Genomic DNA, 18,453 nt, shown 5'->3' with positions numbered 1-18,453 from the left:
AGCCTGGAGCTGGGGACACACCCCTGCCCCAGGTATCCTCATTTTGCTCCACCTGTAATCTCTCCTGGGTTACACTTGAACCCTGCAAGCATCAGGTGAGTTCAGAACCACCCCTGAATTGCAACATCAGCATTTTTACCAGGCCATATTTGGCAGCTGAATTTTTGGAAATATTCATGAATTTCTGGGATGCAGGTGGGTTTTATTTGCCTTGCACAGCTCAGGGATAAGGTCACCTCCTCTACAAACACCAGAGGGACACGAGGCACCAACTCTTACTGAAATGTTTATTAAGATCGAACATCGGAACAACAGATTGGAACACAATGTCTCGTGGAGTAGAATATTTCTAAACTGATTTTTTTTTCTTTTCTATGCATAAATGAAAAAAAAAATCAAGATTATACAAAAAGAACAGAAAGTGCAGAACACAATAAAACAGTTCTCATGCAACAATTTTTTTAACCTTTAAACAGAAAATAAGCTCAACAGTGTAGAAATAAAAATCATACATACATTATGCCGTCTACGCACTCAAACATTCATCTGTGACATCACTTTTCTTTATCCCTTTTTCCTCATAAAACAACATTATGTGTTTAACACATGCTTATAAACATTGCTAAACTCAGCAAGAGCTATTATTGTGCCCCAACTTAATAAGTTGATAAAAAAGTAGTTGTCATATGGCCAGTTCACAAAGGAACTAAATATTCTCTTTTTTTTCTTTTTTTAATTTTTTTTATTTCTTTCCCCGCTATGAGATGCCTATATGCAGCTTTCTAGGAATACGAGGCATTTAAAATCAGCTGGTCATTTGGCTACTTAAAGGGCTTAGTGTTCATGTTACATCAGGCAAAACAAATTCACATTGGGAACTGCCAATTTGTTGAGAGAAAAGTCTGGATTTTGGGGTTAATACAATTTGGCTGTCACTCTGTGCAGGTGCACAGTAAATAAGGTGACACTAAGTATGACTGAATTCTCCCAGAGCTTCACCCCAAACTTCCAAATTTAAGAATAAATGTGCCAGAGCAGGTCAAATTGAACCACGCTGTGCATTTTCTCTAAAATTTTAGCAGGTTGCAAGGGCATCAAAAACCCTTTAATTACAGCAGATGCTCTCTTTTAGTGGGGGATGTACTTGTCCCTCCTGGGCACCCCTTGCACTCCCTGGGGCAAGGGAAGCTGAGGTGGAAATTCAGGAGAAGCTTGGGTTGAGGAACCAAACCAAATTAGTTTTCCAGGAAGTGATTTTAATTTAAACGACAGGAAAACCTGGAACACTTTAATGAGCAGATCAGTGGGTGCGAGTGCCATGCCAGGAAAAAAGGAATGGAGCCTTTTTGTTGTTTTCTAAGGCAGTTTCTGAACTGCTGAGCCTCAGATTCAAACCCCAGTTGGTATTTGAGCTGCTGCAGCTCCTTTGGATGCAACATGACAAAGAGAAAGCTTTGGGTAGCTCCACTTTTTCCAAATGACCATTTTGTGACGTGCTTTACAAACGTTCAGCTTTGTCATTTAAGGAAGGAAAACAGCTAAAAGACTCTCTGGAACCATAAAGTTTCTGCAAAGAAAAATAAAATTTGGTATTTTTTTTCACACAGTCATCAATAACATTTCTGTGCAACATTTGGTGTCCATTACATTTATTTGGCCTATTCAAAGGAAAGGAGGACAAAAGAGCTGCAAAGAAAACCAACTTCTCTTTCACAACAGACACTTCAGATGCCGAAGCTGCTACATGTGCTTGGAATATCATGCAGGAGTTCATTTGTTCATTTAAATAGGATACATATTTATAGCTGAGCTTGTCTCACATGGGACTAGGGTGAGGGAAACCTGGAAGAACTCAGTTGAAAACATCATGGAATACAGTGACAGCAACACACACCCCCAAAGGTATTTTGGCCCTAGCAGTGTGTCTGGAAATGTACAAGCACACAGGTACAGACACACACACACATCCCTAAAAACCCCAAATATCAGCACCTGCCTCCTGTGCTCCCCTCCTGCCCAGAGGTCCCAGATCTCTCTACTCAGAGATGGGATCTCAGCCTGCATGACCATGAGATCTGGCACCCAGGAAAATCCTGATTTTCGTGGTGGATGCTGGAGGAAGCCAAGCTCCCCATGGATCAAGGGCAGGGGTCCTGTTCTTAATGAGGTACCTGGCAAAAAAGCACCATGGTTGCTGCTGTCATTCCAAGTGCTGGGGGGTTCAGATCAGGTGGGAGAGGGACAAGAAAGACTCAGTCCTTGCCTATGAGGAAAACCTCATGCAGCCTGTTCCATCCTGGGGTCTGAGTGCCAGCATTGGCATCAGCAAGAAAACCAGGAGGGTGAATTTGCAGCCACCTCCTTTTCAGACTGATATGCTGGGAATATTTCAGAGCCTAGAAAAAGGCTTCAAATGAAAGGGGAAAAGGACATCATGTGTTTCAAGAGCACAAACCTCTGTAGGATTTACTGGCCTCCTCCCTTCTTATGATGAACAACTCCTATTTTTCCACAACTGCTTACAGCCAGTGCCAGCAAAACACCAGATTTGTGTTATTAAAAGGCTATTTAGGCAATAAATCTCTATGAAAGTCATCAAACCAGCAGGAAGAGAAACACTCCTAAGAAATTATTGCTTCTGGAGTCTGAAATTGCCATCCACAAACAGCACAGATCTCACTTGGAATAACCCAAGAGGGCCAAGCCCACACTCTGCCTTTCCAAGGGGTGAAAGTTAAAGCTTCTCTACTCTCACATGAAACATCTTGAGAGGTGCAGCTGATCAATCACAGCCTTTGAGGGCCTGAGCACCAGCAGTGCCTCATGTCACACATCACTGCAGCAGAGCATGTAAAATTGTTTATAGTACTGAACAGTACAGAAATTAACCACTAAACCTTAGTCCTACTACACTGAAGGTCCTGTGGCATGACTTCAACTAGACAAGAATACAAACAAGAAAAAAAGATGCTCGTTGTCACCAGGAATAAAAAAAAAAAACCCACTTCAAACTTGTCTTTCTGCAAGCTCTGCACAAACACATAAAACTCTATTACTTTATCTTTAATTGTGGCAAAAAAAAAATCATTTCTGTATGAAAAGATAAGGTAAGGGACAGATGAAGAAATAAATCATTGCCCACTCTACCCTGAGACATGCTGGGGCTAGAAAGAAAACTTTCACATCCAAGGAAAAGCCCTTGGGAGACTCAGCGGGCGAAGCTGGTGTAGGTGTTTCCCAGGCTGGCCCAAGGACAGGAGATGCTTTGGCTGGGGCTCCCCAAGTTAATTCTTCTGGCAACACTACAAAAACTTCAGTGCATTTACAAGGAATAATAATTTCCTTTGCCTTTACCAGGGAGTGAAATCAGCTTCCTGCCGTGGCAGCGTGCGTATTACGAGCCCCACGAACAATCCAAACACGGATTGTGACATCCAGTTCTCAGCAATGAAACTGCACCAAACGCCTTTGCTTCAAGTCTCTGGGTTAGAAATGAAAGGTCTTTCCTCCCTCCTTGCCCTTCCCTGGCTGAGAAAGCTCCATAAACATGGGTGAGCTCACTCCCAGAATGGTTTCATGTTCCCTCTGTGGGATGTGAAGTCAGAGGGAGATTCAGCCTCTCCACCCTCTCTGCAGCTATTTGGTCAGTGTGATGGTGCAGTCAAAGAGATCTTGGCTTAGAAAGTGCAATGTGGAGTAATGGAGGTTTGATCCATGCTGGTCCATGGAACCCTTGGGAAAAGGGTAAGGCTGACACCAGTCAGAAGATGCAAGTTTTTAAACTGTTGAGGAACCTTTCCAGCAGTAGAGATTAAAATAAGGAGTATTTGTATGGTTATTTAACCAAAAGCAGGATATTCAAGGAGCTTCAAAACTAAAATATTAAAGCCACTTTAAAATGTGTAACTCAGCATGTAACTGACACGAATGCCAGTTCTAGGGTGAAACACAACACTTGTCTCTCACACATGAACATCATCAGAATATATTAAATGTAACTGAGATGATAAAATTCACGGCAGAATTTCTCACAACTGCTTTCTTCAGTAAGGACTCAAGCCCTTCAGTAGTATTGCTCCCCTGGCTGAACACAGTTCACAGTACATGTTCTACATAAAAAAATATTCACCATAGGAAAAAAAAAAGACTTCCTCAAGACACTTGGAAAAACAAATACAACCCCTAAGTCTTGTGTGATTACATGTACCTCAGTGCTCTGTGATGTCACCAGCCCAAAAACATCATCACCCTTGATAGCAGAGGCTATAGGTGTTCCAGGCATCAACTGGAAACTTCAGAGAAACCCACGGATGCCACCTTCAAATACACCCAAACATTCATTTCTCAAATACACTGACAATTCAAGTAATTCATTAAAAACTGCTTTTCATATTGAAATACAGCTTCTTTGTCTGAATGCCTGGATTGCAGCATGATTGACACAGGCATTTGCAAGTCTTGGAGGAGGAGGAGTTTGAGGGCAGGAATCTCACACCGTGCTGTGTTTGCCTGTCCAGCACACAGACTGGGGGGCCCAAGCCAAAATGAGTCAACAGCATCACAAACATGTGTTAAAAGTGACAATCAGAAGTTTGTGAAACACAAGTTTTGGAAGTTGCTTTAAATGGCTGCTGGATAATGATCCAAACCTATTTTAAATCAAGTTAGCACAACTCTTTAAACCTCTTTCCAGAAAAGTGTCTTTGCACTGCAGCTGTGTCCTGAACCATGGAAGGGGACACGGAGGATGTGCTGACAACATTGGTACGGCAGCTCAGAAGAGCTCCAGCCTACAATTCCTCCAACACAGGGACTGGAACAGCAACAATTGAATTTTAAGGCCTAAAAACTGTTTCTGACACAGATTTTTATACACCCAGACTATGCCATAAAGTGACAGAGGTAGGCCTTGGGCTCTCCTTGTTGTACTGACCCGGTGCCTTTACCTCGGCTGCTGCATTCCCAGCCAGGAGGTTAAAGGATCGTGAAAAGTGCAATTAATCAATGACTTCCTTTCCCTAGGGAAGAGAATCCACACGCCCCCTCCCACGAAGCTGACCCCAGAGATGCCCTTTCTCCATGGCAGCTTCATCCAGAGATGATCAGGTTTAAATGCTGAGAAAACCCCCGAGTTCACCGGCACGTGAAACTCTCAGCTAAAAATTGTCACAGCGTATTCCAACGACATTCATAAAATGCAGCACTTGTGATAAAGAAACCTGTGAGTGCTGGTCACCTCTCCCAGCTGCTGCTCCTTCCATCTACAGCTGACATCCAGCACCCAGTGTCACCCTCTCCTGACAAGCAGCAGATTTGGGAGTGGTTGTGAATAGTATGACTAAAAGAATTCATGGCAGTTTCTTAGAAACTGCAGTAATTGCTTTTTTTTTTTTTTTTCCTTGAAAATAATTGCAAATAAAAGGATTCTGCAGTAATTGCACTAACAAAAACATGAAGTCTAAAATTAACGTAGCTGTCAGACCAGTAATATCATGCTCGTGAAAAAAAATCAATCGATGTCTAAGCATTTGATTCAGTTATTACACTAGTGAAATCTGAAATGTTCAGACAAAAAAATGGCAAGAGACTATAGGCTGAGATAGCTTCCATTTTCTGTTAGTTTAAAAACAGTCGAAAACTTAATTTTTTCTAACTGCTAATTGTATACACTGTGAGTCTCATGCAGATTAATAAAACTTATTTGAAATCTAAATGTATCCTTAATAAAAAAGTGTTCAGAAATGACGTTTCTAAGTTGTAGAGAAAGCAATTAGCATCAGAGCGACCTGCTCCAACCTAGAGGAAGGACTACAGAATTTCATTTACATTTTTGCACGAAACTGCCTTTTCTTCTGCAAATTTTAGCTACAAGTAGTGAAGGTCCTAATTTGCTTTCTTGGAAAAGAAAAAACCCACAGTAGAAGTTCTTGATCCTGCACCTGCACTCTGGAATGTGGGTGAAGGAGCGTCGGGGGCTCACACGGCCGACTCGCCCTCCGGCTCCGCCGCGGCTCCTTTGCGCGTCAGCTTCAGCACCGTCGGCTTCTCCGCTGCCTCGGGAGGACCCAGCCCCTTCTGCTCTTCCTTTGGCTCCTCGTTGACTTCGGGGTAAATCACCAAGAAAGTGGCTGTCAAAAAACCCAGGAAGGATCCCACTGAAGCCACCATGGGGATGACTCTGACCGTGCCCACCACGTCCACGACGCCGCCGAGCGCGGAGGCCACCAGGATCTGGGAGATGTAAACCTGGCACGACAGGATGGCGCAGTCGATGCCGAACCCTCGCTTCGAGTTCCCGGGGCTGTGGTGAATGTACTGCAAAGAGTCAAGAAACGTGGTAGGAGGCAAAGCAATGGATGAAAGCAGTACTTAAACACCAGAGATTTCCTTAAATTTCTCAGCCCCATGGTTAACTTCACATCATTTTTGTGCAGCACCACAACACAACTCCAGAGCGACCCTGCAGCACGAGGCAGGTATTGACTGGGTCACTTCTAGCCCAAATCAGCTCCAAGATTAGGCTTTGTAGAAAAAAATCTACATGAAGCATTTGCTGATACATGAAACATTAATTTTATGATCATAAAAAGGAATTTCCCTCCCAACCACAACTCAGGAACTTGTAATAAATGATCCTCCTGTAATTTGTAATCCAAATGGAACAGTGGAATCATCCTTGTTTCTAGAAGAATTGTTTTGCTTTATGCATCACCAAAATTACAGCTGCATTTCCAGATTCACTTCAAAATCTAAGACTGTGAAAAACCTGAGTAACATCTCTGTACCACATCCAAGATAGGAGTAACAACTAGATATATAGTAAATACTCCAATAATAATTTAATTTCTCTTCATCTGCCATATGCACCCAGATTGATTTATACCTCAGCATAGGAAAAAGCAATCATGACTCCCTCTGAGCCAACTCAATGCCAAGACTGTCTGATTTCAGCACCAGCTCCTGCCATTTACTATCTGCTCACACATTGGCACACATGCAAACAGAGCAGGTATCTTCAATAGTGGGATTTAACAAATCCATTTTGCCACTGTGAAGTTAAGAGAATGAATGCTCTGCCTCGATTCATATAGTTACTCCAGATATACATTCCACCCACCTGTTTTATCTCATGGTATTGTCCCAGAAGCGCGTAGGGGCAGTAGGAGATGCTCATGGACACTATTCCCATCGTGCTGATCATTATCATGGTGACGTACACGTTGGGGAACATGGCCATCACTGCAGTGCCAAGGGAAAAACCCAGCGTGCCCAGGATGTAGATCACTTTTATGCTGAGGTCATAGTTGTCCAAGTATTTCTGCAACAAGGCTGCAGAGATAAAGAATAAAACAGGAATCATAGAATGACTTGGGTTGGAAGGGGCTGTAGAGACCATCTAGTTCCAACCACCCCGCCATGGGCAGGGACACCCTCCACTATCCCAGGTTGCTCCAAACCCCATCCAACCTGGCCCTGAACACTGCCAGGGATGAGGCAACCACAGCTCTGGGCAACCTGTGCCAGGACGTCACCACTCTCACAGGGAAGAATTTTTTCCCAATATCCAATCTAAACCCACTTTTTTTCAGTTTGAAGCAATTTCCCCTTAGATATCAATTTACTCACTGAAGTTTTAGGGGATTGATATAGCCATGCCATCTCTATACCCTCTTTAGGAGGTGGATGTTAAAATTTGGGCTGTCTGACTAGCACAGCCCAGCCCTCACTGGGAACAGGATGTGCTCCTGCTTCAGAAAGAGCCTCTCCCCACAGTACTGAGCTTTGCAGACATGCCTGCTACGTACTGCAAAAGGCAGAATTTAAGTTTGGCAAAAACTCTCAATTTCAGAGTCTATTGCAAGCTCAAATTATCTGCAGAATGACTCTCAGAAATACATATTTATAATTTTGATTTAAAACCAGTCTTTGCAAAAACCCTCTTGCATATGCTTAAATCTTCTACCAAGCATGATTTTAGTATCCTGAAGGCTTGTTAAATGCCACTCAATATCCTTTGATTTCATTTTGCGCTTTATGCCACTTAACCATCTGTTCATATTCCACCTCTACATTTGGAGGAACTTTTTAATATTGATTCTTAAAGAAGCCCTTCCCCTTATGACCACAAGAAACGTTTTTCCAAAATATCCTTTACCTCAAGCATGGAGGTAGATGTCAACTGAAGCAACATTGTTTCAGAAGGGCCAGGAGTTAGATGATCCTTGTGGGTCACTTCCTACTCAGAATATTGTAGGATTCTACTTTCACCTTAGAAATACACGCATGAGGTGCATTCCACTGTGTCTCTTACCTGAACAAACAGCAGCAGTAGCAGCATAAATCACCAGCCCCCAGCATCCCATCTGAACTCCAGCATTGTAGGCGTGCAGCTCAGTTGAGTTCGAAGGGGCCTGCAACAGACACAACCACCAACATCACTTTGTTGTACTGAGCACATCTCAGAAACCAGGGACTCTGAGCAGGTGTGCCCATGGGAACTGCTCTCCTACCTTGGGATCACCCTGGAAGATGACCTGTCCCATGAAATCCGTATAGAACACAGCCTCGGCGATGATGGAAAACCACGTCAGCAGGTGGCAGACGCAGAGCCTCAGCAGCTCCTTGGGCATCTTCAGCATGGAGAGCCACAGGAGCCGGACGGTGGTTTCGGTCTCGCCCTCCTCGCTCTCCGTGTCCCCGCTGGAGTTGGTGGCGCCGCTCTGGTTGCGGTGCCGGCAGCGCTGCCGCTGCCGTTTCTGCATGTCGTAGATGTCGTTCATGCTGCGCGAGGACTTGATGAGGACGATGGCGTTGGCCCGGCGGAAGCGGTAGCGGTGCGAGCCGATCTTGCCGTAGTAGGAGAAGGTGTAGGACGGCTGCCGGTAGAACATGTGCCGCCGCCGCCGCATGGAGTTGGAAGTGCTGGACTGCTTCATGCCTATCCTGGCGTGCCCATTGAGGAACTCTTTTGGTAGGGAGCCGTTGATGTTTGGGACTTTATCTTCATTTAAACGATTATCGAGCAACATTTCCTCCTCCTTCTCATTCTCCCTGAGGAAAGCAGACAGGTGGTTGAGTTTGGATTTCATGATCTCCTGGCTTGTGTTGTGGGGAGTGTTTGGGTACGAAGCATCCTGAAAAATGGAGGGTTCGATGTCGTGCAGGAAAAGCAGCTCCGATTCAATTTCCAGTGTGGCATCGGGCATGTGCAGAACTGAGTCACTCTTGCTTCTCACAATGTTCACCTCAAGGAACTCCATACTGAGGTCATGCTCCGACTGAACCTCATCATGGAACATGGAAGTTCCGTACGGCTCTTCCTCACTAATTACATTCAGCCGATTCAGAGGGGGGAGGCTGCCACTGAATTTGGCACTGGAAAGTGTGTCTCCTTCATCATCGATCCTGTCCTGCTGAGGGTTATATTGCTCTTCTTCAATGCTAAAAAGGTGGAGAGCAACGGAGACAGAGAAAATAATGGCTGCAAAGAAAAAAAGGACTTGCTCTTGAGATTTAAAAATGCTACCCAAGAAGGTCTGTGTCCAGTCCAGCCCTCCTAACATATAACCAATCGCTCCTCCAAGACCTGTGGAACAGAAGAAAGTGAGAAGTAAACTCAGGAAAAATCAATTCAGCAACAACCTTGTTTTCAGTAACAGTTGCCAAAAACATCTCAGCTAACTCCCTACCAGCTGAAAAGGCATGGATGTTCAGGGCCATGTCTTGTTCTTCACTGTCCACCACATCCAACAAGTAGGCCCGAATTGGCCCTTCGGTTGCATCGGCACAGAAGTCCAACACCACAACTCCAAGCACTGTGAGAACTATTCCAATGGGCTGCTTCTCCGGGACATCACCAATAGCCAGACCTGGGGAGAAATGGCAGAGACATCTGAGCATCTCATTTAAAAAGGACAAACTCCTAAGAACAAGATTAACACCCTTAGAGAGGGGTGGCCAACATGCTCACTGCAAACGTTCCTTCATGAAACAAAATGACAATTCCACTCTTTGGCACAGCATCATGGAAGGTCTGAGACAAGGACGGTTTTTATGTTCTTAAGACTGACATTTATCAAAATGTTATTTTATAAAGCATCTCTTAAACCTCTGGGAGCGCTGGATATTATTTCCTATTCCTCCCATGTATTTTCCTTAGGATGCTGGAGACTGTTTTTATAAAAAACAGCCATGGTGGGAGAGGGGAGTATTCAAAATGACATATTTCATCTGTCAGATACATCCACAGGTAACTGCACTGCTGGCAGCATTCCTGACACAATGCTTAATGTCCAGCAGTCAATGCTTAATGCAGTTGTTGCAGTACACGAGGATAAAGTGAAATTTAACCCCTTCATATCTCTTTTTGTTTGTCTTAAACATTCTTATTTTCTAGATCGCTTTTTATAAGCAAAACTTCTAAGGATCAAGCAACATGGATGTATTTTGCACTGCAAAAAGCATCAGTCAGCTTGTGTTGACAGCATGAGATGAAATGCTTTTTTGTCTACAGAGTAGAGAAAGGCAGCATTAGGGCAGAGCTGGATAATTTGTCATGAGATGAACCAGTGACAAAAAGCATGAATTACTCGAATCACAGAGATTTAGAAGTTACACATGCAAGGCTGATAAAACCATTAGTGTAACTGATTAAAATGTCTGTGGAAGGAGATGAACTGGCTAAGCCACTAAAAATCATCTAAATCTCAAGTGCTGATTCCTGCATATTGAATCCTCATTTATACCAAGCCCTTTGAAGGCTAAAGAAGTTTATAAGCGTTTCACACTCAGCTGAACCCTACAGCAAAAACCACAAAGAGTGCTTTAGATCTGCTGGAAACCTAAACAGGGCAGGAGAGAACAGGAGCTTGGGTAAGGTGTTCTCCTGGGACATGGCTGTATCACAACTGGGATTAGCCAAACTCTCTTCCTGGTTTCCCTCCCTATGACTCCTACTGCCAGAGGTCATGTTATGAAAGAGGGTCTGATACAGTTTTTGCAGCATCTTCTGTTGTCCCAAATTGCAATTAGGATTGCAAGTAACTGGAGACTGAGGATAGGAAAGCAAAGAGGAAAAATTGACAATATTTTGTGCTGATTTATTAGAAGGCTTTAAAACATGCCTATAAACTGAGCCTGAGGTTTGCTTTCCAGTATCAATGGCTCCTGACCTAAACTAATGTGTGGAATTGAGAGCTTCTTATCACTTAAAAACTTGTAAGAGGGTTGCAGTGTAACACCCTGCAAACATCTGGAAGAAGAGAAATAAGTCTTGGAGACACAACAACTAAATACAATTGACATCAAACCATACAGTCACCCCAGGACAATGCCATATGATAAAAATTCAAATAAATAATATTTAGTGTTTGGATAAATTTAAAAAAACATAAACGTCATCTATCTGAATAGTTTGTCCACTGCAGTTTGCAGAGCACTGAAGTCAATCATATGGCATTCTAGTCTGGCTTTAACAGGCTGAGTCAAGGTAACATTCCACTCATTTCCCTCAATTAGCAGACCTGTTTCACAATAGAACTGCAACTAACCCCAAAAGAGAGAGCCAAGAGGATGTTATTAGGTGCTAAGTTCCTTTTGTTTCCATCAGTCCAATCATTTTGTAAACATTTTCCTAAACGTACTTGCTGTCACCTCTCCTACAATAAATTTACAAAGAGATTGTAGATTAAATTCGTAGTAAACTATGTTCAAGGGAAACTATTTTTACCAGCTTTGATGGGTGCTCAGGAAAAATTATTTTCCCACATAGTTTTTGATAAACAAATATTAACTGTGTTCTGGACTTTTTCAATACTGGGTCTAAGAAAAGCACAAGAAAAAGTGAAAAGATAATTTTTGAAATAATGCTGGAAACAGGATGTGTTGCCAGATATGCATTAAAGGGAAAATGGATCACAACAGGAAACATTTCCCTGTGAACAGGTTGCTACAATTTTCCCATGTCAAGGATCGACCAAATTCCTCACGGTGACTGCAAACATGCTGGCAACCATTGTATTAATAACATTGTTATTAATACCAGTTACAGCTAGGATTGCACAATGCTCAGCACAGAGCTGAAATTCATGAGTTCCAATAATAACAGGCAAGATGGACACAGCTCAAGTGTAGCCTTGTGGAGATTTCTAATGATTTTAACAGTATATATGAGGCAAACCAACTGCAGAATGATATCTTCACTTCCTACATTAAAATCTCAAAGCAGAGGATCCATGCAGGGGAATCCTTGTTATTTACCTATCACAGAGCCATTAAGGAAAAGTGCAACTCCAAAGAGGACACCAATGCAGAGAGCGAGGATGAAGGGCCGCCGGCGGCCCCAGCTCAGCGTGCAGCGGTCACTGGCAGAACCGATGAGTGGAGTGAAGATCAAGCCCAGGATAGGGCTGAGGAACCAAGTCAGGCTGTAGTATTGTTCAGGAAGACCTAAAACAAAGACAAAAATGATGGAAAGGTTATGTGGTACACACCAAGCATTGCACTCTACACGTGAAGTTTTGTTACAGCATTGAAAATGGTAAATTGAGGGTAATTTACCTACTGTGAATTCTTTCTCAAATTAAAAACTCATTTAAGATTCTTTAGCAATGGTTAAAAAAACAGCTAAGATAAGCACAGATCATTTACCTTTCAAATACCTGGACAAAAAGAATGTAACAACTGGAGAATTTCTGCTACTGAATCCTCTATGGATTGATGGAACATAAAACCAGAGATTTTGAGGTGCTTAGAAGCTACCCAGCTGTCATATACATAGATCCCCTGCTTAATAAAGCCTTTAAGATTCAAAACTGAACATTATAGTGGTGTTGTTTTCATCTAAGACCACCCCCACAAAAGAGTTATTAAGGATTTAATGGACTGAGTGAAGGACAGAATTTGAATGTTGTATGAAATTTCCCATTTCTGAGCACAAAAAAAAGGTTTACTTACAAAAATGAACAACAGACAATAAAAACAACAATTAGCAATTATTCATCAACTTAGGTAAATCTAAGGTTTGCTCATCCCCACTGTCTTTGCTTTCTTTAAGAACAGAGATGACTATTCATAGGATCAAATGGGAAAAAGTTAAAATTTATTACATAGCACTTACCAGAAAAGAACAACTTGCTAGAAATTATTATTTCAGGAGAAGAAAGGGCTGCCAAGGCCCGCTCTGCACATCCCCAGCACGGAGCAGTGGCCTGCAGGTGGCAGAGTGGCCACAGCAGCAGCCACACCAGCTCCTCTGGGACCTGCCTCCTGCTCTTTATCAGCACAGGGCAGGTAACACTCCAACACGGTTCTCAGAAAAACGTTAACGACAAAACAATCTATTTCTTGCAGTCCAGCTGATGCCAAGACAGAAAAACTCAGTATCTTTATCCCAGGAAGGAAAACCATTTATTATCTAAACCCATATATGGTGAGTGTGAGCAGCATTTGACCTTTGCTGGCAAGATCAACCTGTACCTTGTGCTCCCTGCTCAGCACACTGAGGCATCCATTACCAAGCAGGATTATACCAATCCCTGCCCAAAATAGCCTCTGATGTAAATTTGGAAGTCTAATCTGCTGCTGTTTAAAGTAGCACCAAATCTTGACTAGCAAGAGTAACTTCTTCCATGAGACAGATCAGATTTTCCCAAGTGTTGCACGTTCTGTGGTGATACAGAGATTGTATTATGAAAAATAAGCTATTTTTTTGGCATAAATAGCCAATTTCATCATCAGGATTCAAAATCCAGGTCAGAGGCCAAGGTCTGTGTGATTTGACTCAACTTTGGCTAATGAGCAAGCTAACAGTGACAGCTGCCCTGATGAGTCCAAGCTACTGGAAGACACCTGCCTGTGCTGAAAGCTCCCAACCTGTTTGCCATGAACCTGGTGCCACAGGGAATGGCATCATGGTGCAGCCACCTTTCCTTGTCACAGGCAGCTGCAGGCCTGTACTGAGGCCAATACTCCACATCAGTACTGGCCATGGAACTGCTGACTTCTTTTGCACAAATGAAAAAATGGCAATGTGTAAATGCTCATCCCATTTTGCCTGCACAGAGCCATCCTGGGAGCAGTGGTCAAGCACCCACAGTTATTGTGTGAGGCCAAGTCCTGCAGAGTCTGTTCCAAACAGTGAGAGGATGCAGCTTAACCAATGTCATGGATTTTTATTGCAGTGATCACCAACATCTGGAATAACTTGATGGCATTTCACTGCACGAGGGCTGTGTGTTGAAAGCAGACATTTCTTTTCTGAATTATGCTGTGACTTGTGAGTTATGAGCTGGGACATCTCAATCGAGCCCATCCATCAGTAAACACTTGTGAGATGCTGGGAAGGTTTTGCAGTAAATCATACAGAGATTTTAAATAAACACAGGGGTGAAGGCTGGCAAGAGCTCTGTCATCAGCCTAACAAGCCTCATCACATCTTATGTGAATAAACAACCAAACAGAAATATTTAAGTAAAATGGACACAAAGAGATTTGTGTTTAACAATCCAACATCCATTGAAACAAACAATTTGTTTTAAAGGAGACTGTGAGCAAAAAACAAGGAAACACTGGTAGGTCAGAGACAGGAGTGCAAGTCAGAGACACCAGGAGTTGGCACAGCTCACTGTCCCTCTGTCCTTGAGGCCATCACTTTGTCTGCAGTCTGCAATGACACTTCTCTGTGGTATACACAAAAAAATAAAAAAGTTCTGGAAACACACAAACCATTTGAAATGATGATTTGAAATGACTTCTGCAGAGAACTAAAAACTGTTTACAAATATTTCTCCTTCAACTGTGAAACCTGCACATTTCTAAATTGGACAGATAGGTATTTTTTATGCTTTACAGCCACAGCTAACTGTCATAAAAATGTCCTAAAATTATTTTAAAAACATTCAGTACTTGACTTCAAGTACTTTCAAGATCAACTTTGCATGTAATAACTCAAAATCAGATTAAGGCCTGGTTTTACAGGTCAGTAAAAGGAAGGAAAAAGGTTTTTTACCCAACCTTTGATACATGACTAAAATTAATGAGTTTTATCTTTCCATGCATGAGTCAGAAGAGAGAGACTGAAATTCTTTCTTGGGAAGAATTTATTTTTACTTTTTGCAAAGGGTGATGTTCCTAACATCTAAGTATTATAAATAAAAGCCTAAATCTAAATATTTACAATTAAAATGGCTTACTCTGCAGAAGACATGAATTGCAATGATTTCAGAACAGAGCCATGGATGTAGCTTTTATGGAAGGGTAAAAAGGACACTTGAAACCCCAAGAACATTATGTTTCAAGATTCTTCTTTAGAAAAACCACTTTGATTCTTTTTTATTGAACTACTCATTAGTAGCCAAAAAAAAAAAAATCTATCTTTAGAAAAAGAGGCCATGATAAAAATCTATACAAGAATTAATAGCCCCATGCCAAGAAAAATGGAAGAATTGCTAAAAAGCTTTGAGTGCTCCCCCAAGTAAACAGGAAAGGGATAACTTTCAAGTGAAACATGAGCCATTCCCACAGATTGGGTAATGGCAGGAATCACTGACAGGAGCACAACCTGCTTTCTCTCTTGCTGGAGAAGCCATGCCATGGGACTGCTTCCATCAGCTAAGTGGCAGGGCCCTGATAAACTGCATTCCAAGAGTAAGCCAGCAGTTTATAAAATCATCATGTGTGTTTTACATACAGTTATGCAGAATTCCAAACTGTTGCCAATTACTAAGTGACACTTTATGTATGGCTTTACTGTAAGTATGTAAACTGTGAGATTGTCACATCAGAATTTAGTTGGTTACTCAAGTGGAAAACAACTGAGTGGGGTTAGAGAAGACTCCTGGTGGGAAGCAGTTGAAAACTAAAAGCAGTAGAGGAAAAAAAAAATTAATCTGCTGTTGGGAGAATTCCCTCTTGAACCTGACAGACTGCTCACCTGAGCAATGCACAGGCAAACAGAGCAATCATTGCAGCAATGGCAGGAAAGTGAATTATCAAGAGTTTCCTTTTGTGTTTGCTTTTTAGATCTGGAAGATGAGATGTGTAATTGATAAGCTCAGTCTACACAGTGAACCAAAACTCTGAAGAGCTCTAGTGCCCAGAAGAGTCTTCTCTCTCTGTACAGATTTAGGTGTCACCTCTGATGTCTGTGCTCAGCATTGTGGCTGGGAAATCAGACTTTTGTAAAGCTCACAGCCATATTCTACCAGGAGTTTTCCAGGAAAGAACTTTCTGAGGCACTGAGAACAACCTCCACTCTCCCATGAAGTGAGACTTCAAAAGGTACCTCACAGATGCTCTTCCTAAAATTCACTCTTCATGCTGGCAGAGTCTGCAGGACCTTCATAATTTCAACAGTAGCTTGCTTTAGTGCTAGACAATTTCATATAAATGAGAACATTCCAGACAGACAAGGAGAACTCAACCTCAAAATACTATTCTTCCCTTAAAAGAGGCTGTTCTGGTTTTATTATCTTTAATGTCTGCATACATGATATACATATTTAGGTTGGCATCTGTGATTTGGCAGGAGAAGCAAAAAAAAAAAAAAGACTGAAAATTGAAATACTTAAAGAAATTGTGTGTGTATGTGTGTCTCTGCTTCTAAACAACAGAAACCCCTCTAAGTCTTCCAGAGGTTTTCTGCCTCACAAGAATGCTCCACAAATGAAAGTTTATAAAAATCCTGTCTGCAAGGGCATTAGAAAATTGTGGAAGGTAGTTGCATATCCTAATGTTTCTTTTCTCTGTATATGTATGCTGCTAAACCTACAGAATGTCACCATTTTTTGCAACATTTTAAAATGAGAAGACAGTTCAGAAAGCAGCTGAGGCAGGAAAGACAGCAATAAGCAGAAATGTAGAGACAGAGGGAAAAGTTTTGACACCAAGAAGTTCCTTCTGATGCTCCCATTCAGTGGCAAGGACTCAGCTGGGGGTGTATTGAAATAAACTTGGCTATGGTTACGTGCTGGGCCAGCAGCCTGCAGCATCCCCTCTCTGACATGCACAACAGATGCACTGATGCTGGTCTGGACTGGATTTCAAGGCAGCACAGCCATGAGAGTGTCATCCATGTGACAGCCTGTCCACAACTTCTTATAGCCAAAAGTGAAATGTCCCAACTGCTGAGAGCTGCTGCACCCCCTAGAACAGGCCATGGCTGGGCTGGGACTGATTTTGTATGGCCAAGAGTGGTTCCATGCAGCACATGCATTTACCAAAGGCTGCTGAGACTCACAATCAGACTCAAAGGCCAAAGCAGCTGCATCCCATTACCAACTTCATGCTGTTCTTTTATTTTGTCTGTAATTTTCCACCTCCACACTTGGCTTGCCAGGTAGCAGCTCTTGGAAAAGCAGCCTGGTGGCCTCACGGGGGAGGATTATTATTTAGCCTTTTACTGACAGCTAATCTGAGGAAACACCAAGGACAGAAAAACATATTGGATAAACAAGGTTAGTATTTGTGGCGTGAACTGAATGTGGAGCAGGTCACAAGGCAGACTCAAAAGTCTCATACAAATCAGTGAGAAAAAGAGCAAAACACAACAACAGCTTCTGTTAGGAGCGACGACTGCCACTGAGACCCTTGTAATATGGCATTTCCCAGCCAGCTACAAACAAACAGGACACTGGCTTCTAGTAAATAAGGGTTTGTTTTTTCCCAGACAAAAAAAGTGCCCAACAATAGTGGGACCAGCACTGCTCACAGTTCACAGGAAATGCTCACTGTGTCACCATCAGTCTAAGGGCTGCGTGAGGTCACGAGTTACATGGAAGAAAGATTAAGTCTCATACAGCAGTTTCTATTCAAAATCTCTTTTTGATAAGTTGTATTGGGGGAAAAATAGTTCTTTATAAGCTTAACAATAAGATCTGATATGGGAATAGGATGCTAAGGTCCTATTTTCATTTGTTAGAAATCATCACCTAGAGACTTGTTTATACACTTTAAATAAACACCATACAAATTTCTGAACGAACACAAGAAGCTGTCATGCCCTGCAAATGCTTTCTATTCCACAATTCCATCCTTGTATAAAATACTGCAGGCTGCTAAAAATATTTCACATTGATCTGTTTAAAACTGCATTGCTTATACAATCTGCTTTGTTTAGACTATTTTTAAGGACTGTAACAAGCAGAACCTATGCTTGTCAAAAAGCTGTGAAAAAGTTCAAACTCTGGTATCTGTTTTTCATCTTATACATAAAAATTATAGAAACCACTGCAAACACAAGCACTTTAGCTTTGGAGGATCTATATGAGGTGTAGGGGTTTCAGAATAATTTCATAAAATTGAGCCAAATATGTATTCCCTTATATTTAAAATATAAAAACAGACTTACCACACGTTTATGTCTCCCAGTTTCTCACTGCAAATAAGCTGCAATGCCTGCTTTGACACCATGAAACTTTGACCATATATTCTTTGCTTTTTCCTATCTCCACTCAG

At 42.2% G+C, this 18,453-nt stretch overlaps 1 protein-coding gene across 3 annotated transcripts in view; it reads right to left on the bottom strand.

Annotated features, from left to right (window-relative positions):
- Window positions 1-266: 266 nt before the first annotated feature.
- The window catches only part of SLC45A4 (solute carrier family 45 member 4), an 83,274-nt gene continuing 65,087 nt past the window's right edge, over window positions 267-18,453 (bottom strand). For all 3 annotated transcript variants that reach the window (XM_079302484.1, XM_079302485.1, XM_079302483.1), the window contains exons 3-8: window positions 12,259-12,447; window positions 9,690-9,869; window positions 8,511-9,586; window positions 8,312-8,411; window positions 7,118-7,329; window positions 267-6,315 (exon numbers count right to left, since the gene is read on the bottom strand). In XM_079302484.1, coding sequence (XP_079158610.1) covers window positions 5,977-6,315; window positions 7,118-7,329; window positions 8,312-8,411; window positions 8,511-9,586; window positions 9,690-9,869; window positions 12,259-12,447 — 2,096 coding nt within the window. In that variant the 3' untranslated portion in view covers window positions 267-5,976. The remainder of the gene's footprint in view (window positions 6,316-7,117; window positions 7,330-8,311; window positions 8,412-8,510; window positions 9,587-9,689; window positions 9,870-12,258; window positions 12,448-18,453) is intronic.

This window comes from Erithacus rubecula, assembly GCF_903797595.1.
Source record: "Erithacus rubecula genome assembly, chromosome: 3".
Classification (NCBI taxonomy): domain Eukaryota; kingdom Metazoa; phylum Chordata; class Aves; order Passeriformes; family Muscicapidae; genus Erithacus; species Erithacus rubecula.
The sequence above is the reverse complement of the archived record's forward strand: the minus strand, read 5'-3'. Positions and strand labels throughout refer to the sequence as shown.